The sequence below is a fragment of the Pygocentrus nattereri genome, chromosome 15 (assembly GCF_015220715.1).
Source record: "Pygocentrus nattereri isolate fPygNat1 chromosome 15, fPygNat1.pri, whole genome shotgun sequence".
NCBI lineage: Eukaryota > Metazoa > Chordata > Actinopteri > Characiformes > Serrasalmidae > Pygocentrus > Pygocentrus nattereri.
This window is the reverse complement of record NC_051225.1, coordinates 17,578,981-17,588,287: the sequence shown is the minus strand read 5'-3', so window position 1 is coordinate 17,588,287 and position 9,307 is coordinate 17,578,981. Positions and strand designations below refer to the sequence as shown.

At 39.4% G+C, this 9,307-nt stretch overlaps 1 protein-coding gene across 4 annotated transcripts in view; it reads right to left on the bottom strand.

Moving 5' to 3' along the window:
• Positions 1–1,917: 1,917 nt before the first annotated feature.
• The window catches only part of dok4 (docking protein 4), an 89,072-nt gene continuing 81,682 nt past the window's right edge, over positions 1,918–9,307 (bottom strand). For 3 of the 4 annotated variants that reach the window (XM_037545150.1, XM_037545152.1, XM_037545151.1), the window contains one exon: positions 1,918–6,058. In XM_037545150.1, coding sequence (XP_037401047.1) covers positions 5,774–6,058 — 285 coding nt within the window. In that variant the 3' untranslated portion in view covers positions 1,918–5,773. The remainder of the gene's footprint in view (positions 6,059–9,307) is intronic. The other variant, XM_017696502.2, reaches the window with a different exon arrangement.

The window sequence follows — 9,307 nt, the reverse complement described above, 5'->3', positions numbered from 1 at the left end:
AAAAGGAAAAAACCTGCTTTACTTTTAATGTAATGTAAGTCAATGAAACCATTTATATTGGCCCATATACCATGAAATGTTATGTATGTAAAAGTTTGAGCCCCTTTGGTCAAATTCCATGTATTGTTGATATTAAGTGAAAATATTTTATTTGCTATGTATGTGAGAAAAAAATGGCAAATGCAAAATGTATGGAACATTTTTATATTTGTTATTTTATCTTTTTTTCCACTATGCAAAACTTGCACTCATACACAAGTATTCGGTCATCTGGTTTCACACACATATGAACTTGAGTGACCATTCTTAATCCATAGGGTTTAATATGATGTCAGTCCACCCATTGCAGCTATAACAGCTTCAACTCTTCTGGGAAGGCTTTCCACAAGGGTTAGGAGTGTGTTTATGGGAATCTTTGACCGTTCTTCCAGAAGCACATTTGTGAGGTCAGACATTGATGTAAGACGAGAAGGTCTGGCTCTCAGTCTCCACTCTTATTCATCCCAAAGGTGTGTCATGTTGGAACAGGAAGGGGCCATCCCCAAACAGTTCCCACAAAGTTGGGAGCATGAAATTGTCCAAAATCTCTTGGTGCTGATCTGAAGGCCACATGAAGTTTGGAGGTCTGTAGTGATTGACTCTGCAGAAAGTTGGTGACCTCTGCGCACTATGTGCCTCAGCATCCACTGGCCCCATTCTGTCATTTTATGTGGCCGACCACTTCGTGGCTGAGTTGCTGTCGTTGCAAATCACTTCCACTTTGTTATAATCGCACTGACAGTGGACTGTGGAATATTTAGTAGTGAGGAAATTTCACGACTGGACTTGCACAGGTGGCGTCCGATCACGGTACCATGCTCGAATTCACTGGGCTCCTGAGAGTGACCCATTCTTTAACTAATGTTTGTAGAAGCAGTCTGCATGCCTAGGTGCTTGGTTTTATACACCTGTGGCCATGGAAGTGATTGGAACACCTGAATTCAATTATTTGGATAGGCGAGTGAATACTTTGGGAAATATAGTGTATTTGAAGGAAAAAATACATATTAAAGTGTGATCCTTGTATGCTTACTTTATTAAAGTATGGAGCACCAGGCCACTGAAATGAGGATATGCGGTTTTAACATGACAGCAACCTTTTTTTGAAAATTATTTAGAAATCGAGTCACATTGGTAGTTCACTGCAAGCAGTTACAAATAAAATGTAATAAAATGTTGATGAAATTGACACATTGATAATTTAAATATTCATATTTTGATTAATTTGCAAGCAAGAAAAAAACAAAAATTGAATCTTAAATTTTTGCAGGAGCACACAATCACATCTTAGAAGACTCTTTCTACTTCAAAACTAAAGGATCCTGCACATAATTTTTGAAAACCCTGCCTGTGGCTGACATTACTGACTAAACTCCACCAGTCACAGTACACAGGACAAATGATAAATTATGGAGACAAAAGTGGTCCTACCTGAGCAGAACAGAAACAGAACTCCAGTGGCACAGTGGCTCTGTGTAAGTTGTGCTAACTTCTTACAGAGGAGAGAATGGAAATGTAACCATCTGTAATCAATCCATCATAAGTTACACTGAAAACTGTCCTCCCAAAGTCAAATAAAGGGGTTAGCCATGTCATTTGAACTGCAATATTCGGATAACTTGTCCTATAATTCACTTACACTTAGGCTGACATAAATTTGGATAAAGTGACATTTGTGCTTCCCTACACAACCAATATTCTTTAAATCCACTATGCAAAGCAGTCAAAATTGCTTATATGTCTGAGGTCTTTAATGTATTGTTTTCATCAAGAATATCGTGGAAGCACATTTAGGTTATTGGCCTGAGTTAGGTTTTATTATTTAAAGTGTAGAAGCTACAAAAACATAGTATAAAAACATAATCATTCTAAATTACATAGTGTAAAAAACATATTTTATTGTAAAAAAAAAATGTACCGCAAACATTACATGACACGTATGGTATTTTGTGAAATGCACTCATGCGAGAGGTTTCTATCCATAGCGACATGCTTCGATCTTATTTGTCTAAGCTTTGTCTCTCCAATATTCTGAGAAAACAGAAATCTTTAGTTAGGCTTCTGAATAATAAAAAAAACAACATTTTGGTACATCTGTGTGCCTCTGACTTTATTACTGGCCCTTCATGTGGAAACTGAACACACAATCAAATATTGTAGCATTTAAAAGCAGCCAGACTTCAGAGGACAATGGAGAAAATGCATAAAAAAAACAGGAATGATGAAGTTTTAATGCTTAAGTGCTCTGCAGCAAAGACATGATCTTCCAGATCAGGGGTGGACGATCGAATATACTTGTTTCCACCTAATTAATAGGTTAGTAGGTGTGTATGACCAGGAAAACTGCCAAACTGTGCTGGACTCCAGGTGCCCACCCGTGTTATAGTTTTTCATCAGACATATTTAATTGAAACCCACATTATGCTGTGTCAAGTATATGTGATGTGCCAATTGAGTGTTTCACTAAGATCGGTTAGTTTGGATATCAATGTATTTGTTTTACATGTAGGACACTGCAACACTCAATTTGCACATTATTCATTTATTTAAGTCCCAGTCAAAAACAGCCATAAAGTAATGTAATTAATGTAATTAATTTTTATGGAGGTATTTCTGAGGACATTATGTAAGATAAACCACTTGCATAAGAATGAGAAAGTCAAATGAAAATAAGTTAAAACAGGAGTTTCCAAAATCAAAATTCAATAACTTGTTAAAGATCTCAAGAAAATGGGACTCATAACAACCTTGTGCCAATCTAAAGAAAAGCTGTGCAACACTGTGAGAAGACAGTTAAGCACTATGGTTCTGAAGGATGGGTGGCTTTTATGAAGCCATTTCTGAGAAATAAAAGAACATCATTTGCAAATCAAACAAAGAAGCTGCTGGTGTTCTCAGAACAGTGGAGTGGCCTCCCCAGACCTCAATGTCACTGAATGGGTTTTGTGATCACTTTGAGAGAAGCAAAAAATGCTACTTATGTCCCTGAAATGAATGGAAGTTGCAGTAAAGACTAAGTGTGAACACACTAAATACTTTTCAGTTTTTTAGGATTCCCTGTAATTTTCTGTTAAATGTTTTCCTGACGCTAAAAACGAGTAACTTGTATATATTGGCTGTTTTGACTGGAAATTAAATAAATGAAGGGTGGTCTGTTTTTTTCCACAGTACTTATTTTTGTATAAATTATTAGCAGTACTAGGTATATAAATAACATAATACATTAGCTTATTTAAAAGATGACTCCTTGTGAATTGTCAGTGAGAACAAATCAATTATAAAGATTGTGAAATTATATTAAATAACAGGAGGACACTAAAAATTGCTGCAGCTGCAATGCTGTCAGTATTTTATAGTTATGACATATTGGTGAAATAATGTCTGAAATAACTAGATATGAAAAAAATATTTCACTCACTGCTCATTGCATGAAATACAGGTGATTTTCACTAAAGGTGATCAATCAATTATTTAACATACCAAATTAGTTGTGTTGTCTTGACAATCCAAAGTTTACTTTGCCAATTGTCTAAAGTATGATCTGAATTCATTCTGAAGATATGCTTAGCCTCCCTTTGGCAGTCTTAACATTCATCGGGGCGTTGATATAGTGTCAAGCTCATAATTAATTTCAGCTACTACTGTCTTTATCTTGGGTTCTGTTTAACAGGGAAAAGTGAGTGTGATAACGACAAGAAGAGCACATGAAAATGAGAAACGGCAAGTCAAGTTCTCTATAAGACAACAAAGAGGGTTGTGGAAGATACAAACTCTAAAGCACTAATGGACACAACACGCACACTCTACCACACACAAACCCTCATTTATGGGTACAGAATGTAGGAGTATTAATTTGTGCAGAAGCTCTCAAGAGAACAAACCATCACTCTTTTAAGGTGTTTTTTTCCTTTATGAAAAGTAACCCCCACATACATATTTCAACAGTCAGTTGAAAAAGATCCCCACAAAGAACTGTGGAGAACCTACAGATGTATTGTGATGCAGTCCATCCTCCATTTGTCATTTATCCATACATACAGTCTACAAACACACAAATAGTGGCTTGCCTTTTGCTCAGTAACATACAATCACTTGATTGTGAAATAAATAGTTCACATACATGAGCTTAGTGGGTGTCAGAAACAGTTTACACAAAGAACAAAATGTAGAAACATGTGCATGTAAATTTAGCCCTTCTTTTGTTTAATATAAATAATACACAGTGTGTGTGTGTGTGTGTGTGCCTCTAAGTGTTTGCATGCATGTTTATGGATTCCAGCATTGAATAAGCATTCAAAATAAAGCTCAGTGCATCGCAACATAATGAATGGCACCAACTTCTCTGGGATGACAAAGAATCAAGGATACAACATATGATGTCACCAAGAATCTCCACTGACTACAGTTCAGGAATCCCACCCGGTAGGGAGGATCATTCAGTGTGGCAGATAGTGAAGGTCATGGGGAAGTGGATGGCTAGGAGAGGTAATCCCGAGATATTTAGGGCACTAAATATTGGACTCAACAATAGACTTCTGAGTGGAACACAGTAAACAGTCTTGGAACTCTCTGTGTAAAACTGCAATGCAAATGTTCCTTTCAGAACCTTTCACCAAACCTATTCCTTAAGTATTTAATAGAACAAAAACAAAAGAAACAAACTTCAACATAAAGTATCTCAAGAAACACCTGCTACTATGCTAAATTACTGCTTCAGAGGAATAATGTTGAGTCACATCTGCAGTTTTTTAGCTGCAGGATTTTTTGGCTACCAGTGGAAAGTTAACTGCAGTAAAATGCCATTCATTTGTGCTTTGTTGGTTAATGTAAATACACACATTGTTTACAAAAATCCAACGAGAGATGTCACACAACCATCTGTACTGGGTACACTCATATCCATAAGTTTCTTCTTTATCTGTGGATCTGTAGGTCATGCTTAGCTCTGACCCTCAGAAGATCATTTAGACAGACTGGAGTTCTGGTCTCCTTCACAAGGTCAGCAGCTTCATGCATTAGTGAGCAGGAAGAGTCACAGACTCTTGCAGCCTGTAAATGATGTATTAATCCACCACAGATCTCATTGTCACTTTCCTCCACTTTTCTTTCCATGCTGCGAACAAAACTCCTCAGTCACCATTCTTGAAAAGGCATATGATGGAGAATGAGAGACAAAAGAAAGGAAAAGAAAAGTGAATGAAGGATGGAAAGTCTGTGTTCTTCACAGAAGTAACCTAGGCTTCTCTCAAGTTCCTCCCTTGGCCCCAGACTGAGGGAAGTGTCACAGACACAACTGAGCTTCTGTGTTTAAAGCATGACAGAATTTTAATGCTCTCATGCTGAGAACAAGAGTTTCAGTGCTGAAGTAGGTAAAAGCTGGCAGGAAGGTGAAGTGGAAGCCTATCTACTCTAGTACTATGTTCTTATATTCATTCTTGGATGTATTCCAAGTAATCTAAACCAAAGGCAGGCCTGCTACTAATCTCGAAACTCCCTCACAGTCACAGGAGACATGCACCAACACACAGACAGAGACAGAGACCGTGCATGGGTTACAGACACAGAGATAGAGGCATTAGAAACCTAAAGTCTTGCCCCCTGCCAAAAACCATGACCTCTGTGGGCAACTGTGTCAATACCAATGTTATGACAAAAACCTTGTGTTATTGTCACATTTGCAAAAAGCCCCAATCCATTCCACGCTTAACAGTGGATTTCCTCTCAGGAAGGGCCCTCAGCTACTCTTAGGGAAGGCTGGGTATAGCATGGTGTCACAAATCTGCCCCTGGTGAGAAGAGGCAAATGAGAAGACTTGGGACAGAGCACAGTTTGGAGGAATTTTCAGGCATGAAACCTGAAGGTTTTCTCTGTTAAGCCCCTCACTGGCTGGGATAAGTGGGGTAATGTGTTGCATGTTGGCGGTTGTGACCCACTGGAAGAGTGGAGTTGTGTCCTGGGGGAAGGTGTGCAGAAAAGAGGTCAGACTCCGCTCCTGACTGAGACGCAGTGTACATCTCACCTAAAGAGACATACAGGAAAATTGTTAGCAAGGTATAACAATGGAACAAATTGACCATGGACAATATCACATTACTGCACTGGAAAGTTAGGCCGATAGTGCTTCGTTATACTGTACTACCCTGTATTGTGTAATGACAAAGTTGAATTGAATTGAATATTGTAATATTTTGTGTAGTTAATCACATTTGTCATATTTGCTCAAGTTTAACCAAGATCCAAGAAGCATACACTGACGCGCCAAAAGTCATGGGACAGATACGAGTATTGTGTGATTTTGTGCCAGAGTCGCTTGTCTGTTTGCACAGATAATGCTAGCCAGACACTGCTGGTCATGATCACTGAGCTCTCGTGGGTGGTCACTTCACTATCCACTGTGGGCGGTAAGGCATTTTGTACACGTGACACTGTAGATTGAGGAACATTAAATGCCGGCACAACTTTGGAAGTGGAAAGTTCTATCCGTGCCTCAATCGAACTGTGATAATTCACATCCCCTTGCTATGAACAGTGTTCAGCCTCATTCACAAGATAACACCTCAAAACCTATGCAGGTGTGGTGGTCCACAAGCCATCTCCTGAGGTAACACTGCTTCATAATCAATTTACTGCTATCCAATGACTTCTGGCACCTCAGTGCATACTTTGTTCAAAAGTTTGTAGACACCTCCTCATCCAACATATCTGCTGACATCAGGGGTATTAACACAGAGTTTGTTCCCATTTGCTGCAGTACCAGCCATCAACTCTTCTGGGAAGACTTTACACTAGATGTTGGAACATTGCTGTGAGGATTTGATTGCATTCAAGCATTATGCATAAGAGCATTAGTGAGGTCAGGTACTGATGTTAGCTTTGGATAATCAACACCACTCCATCTCATTCCAAAGATAATTCTAACACGAATTCTAGCTAACAGTGGGGTGTTAGCTTGGTTAGAGCATTGTAAGTTAAAAGCGATAACACAGTAGACAATTTCTATCATTAACCTTGGGTTTAACTGAATGAGCAAAAGAGGAAAACGCCAAGATACTGTGGGCCAATCATAACGATCCCAGGATCGCCTACAGAGCCGGGGCAAACTACTACCCAAGAGACGACGCTGCACCACTGTGCTATGATTGGAAGTTTAGGGAAACTTCCATTTAATAAAGAAACAGGTATGTAAATAAATAAATAAAAAACAAATAAATAGAACAAACATACATTAAACAATTCAAATTTGTGTCTGTATTAGCTAGCAAAGCTACTACTTCTACCCGGGTAGGAAATAATACATCAAATTCTAAATTTTAAGTTTACAATAATAAGCAGTCTTCAATCATGGTTTCAATCAGTTCAACAATATAATACAAATCAGCTTCATTTAGTAAAATTACTAAATTACAATTTCAGTCAATTACAATTTCAGTATCCCCTTTTCTTCTGTGTGTGTGTGTGTATAATCAATGTTCCTTGGTGTTCCACAGGTTGCAAATGCACATGTAGCTGTGACCGTTCCAGTCCATGGAATAGAAAAAAGGTAAGTATTCCTCCTGCTGCTCTGGAGAAAGACTTCAGCGCAAAGTTCAACAGGAAAAGGAGACTTCACAGATTAAATGATGTCCACTGCTTGTGAATCACTTTTTGGGGGGGGGGGGTGGGGGGGGGTGGGGTGGTCAATATTCCAGGGTGGCTCGCCATCGAATGACAACAGATCCAACTTTGACTCTAGCAAAAAACCTGACCTATAAGGTCATAAATCACTGTTAAATTCAAGTTTCAAAGTGTCTAAAAACATGAAAATACACTTTAACTGACTTAATTCACAAATAACTGCATTTATTTACAAAATTGTCTACACATTGTTTCTACACAGTAAACATGAAGAAAACTGCATCACTTGGTACGGAAAGGGTTAACTTCTGGCGTGTGGCGTAACGTCGCCTCTCTCGGCCACGCGCAGTAAAGGCCGTGACTACACGCGCCAGAAAAATCACATAAACTCTTTGGAATTCGACAGATCTAAAATATAGCTTACTTTTGGTTCACTGTTTCACTGCTAAGTTATAAGAACACGTTCAAACACATTTATACCGCTAGTGTTTAGCTCGTTGCATATAAGTAAATACGAACTTGGCATAACCGACTATAGCAGGGGTGGGCAAACTACGGCCCGCGGGCCACATCCAGCCTGTTGGCCCTTTTGATCCGGCCCGCGGAAGATTGGTACAGAATTGTTCAAATCAATCATATCATAATTTTGACTGCTAATTTAATCTTGTTCTGTAATGCCTGGCGTTCCACCAGGTGGCGCATTAGGCAGAGCGATACATTGACTTGATTTTACGGAGCCAGGGGCTACTCTCCTTCATTACTCTGCTTCTGCTCTGAACCCATCTGTAACCATGAGTGGGCCAAATAAAAGAAAAGTCGACAGTGAGTGCCGAGTGTTCAATAAGGAATGGACAACTAAATACTTTTTCACTGAAGTCCGATCAAAGGCTGTATGTCTGATTTGCCACGAACCGAAAGGAATACAACATTAGCCGTCACTTTTCCACCAAGCACGTTAATTATGCTAACAACCTATCAACGCAAGAGCGGTCAGCTACTGCTCAGAGGATGGCAGCTAATTTGCAGGCTCAGCAAAACACCTTTATCCGACAAACTGCCATCCAAGAAACAACCACGAAGGCGAGTTATTTACTGGCATTCAAATTAGCAAAGACCAGCAAGCCTTTCTCCGAAGGGGAGTTTCTCAAAGAGTGCATGGTAGAGACAGCAGATATCTTGTGTCCTGAGAGCAAGAACAAGTTTGAAAAAATTAGCTTATCACGCAGGACAGTGACTCGTCGTGTTGAGCTAATTGACGAAGACTTAGCTAGCAAGCTAAACAAAAAAGTGGAGTCGTTTACATTATATTCCTTGGCACTAGACGGAAGTAATGATATAAAGGACACTGCTCAGCTTTTAATTTTTATCAGAGGGATAAATGACAGTTTTGAGATAACAGAGGAATTTTTGGCCATGGAGTCCCTAAAGGGGAAAACACGGGGAGAGGACTTGTACGACAGCGTGTCGGCTGTCATGGAGAGGCACAAGCTACCTTGGAGAGCGCTCGCCAATGTTACCACAGATGAATCGCCAAATCTGACTGGAAGAAACGTCGGGCTGCTCAAAAGAATCCAGGACAGGGTGAAAGAGGACAACCCGGAGCAAGAGGTGATTTTCCTACACTGCATTATCCACCAGGAAGCACTGTGTAAAT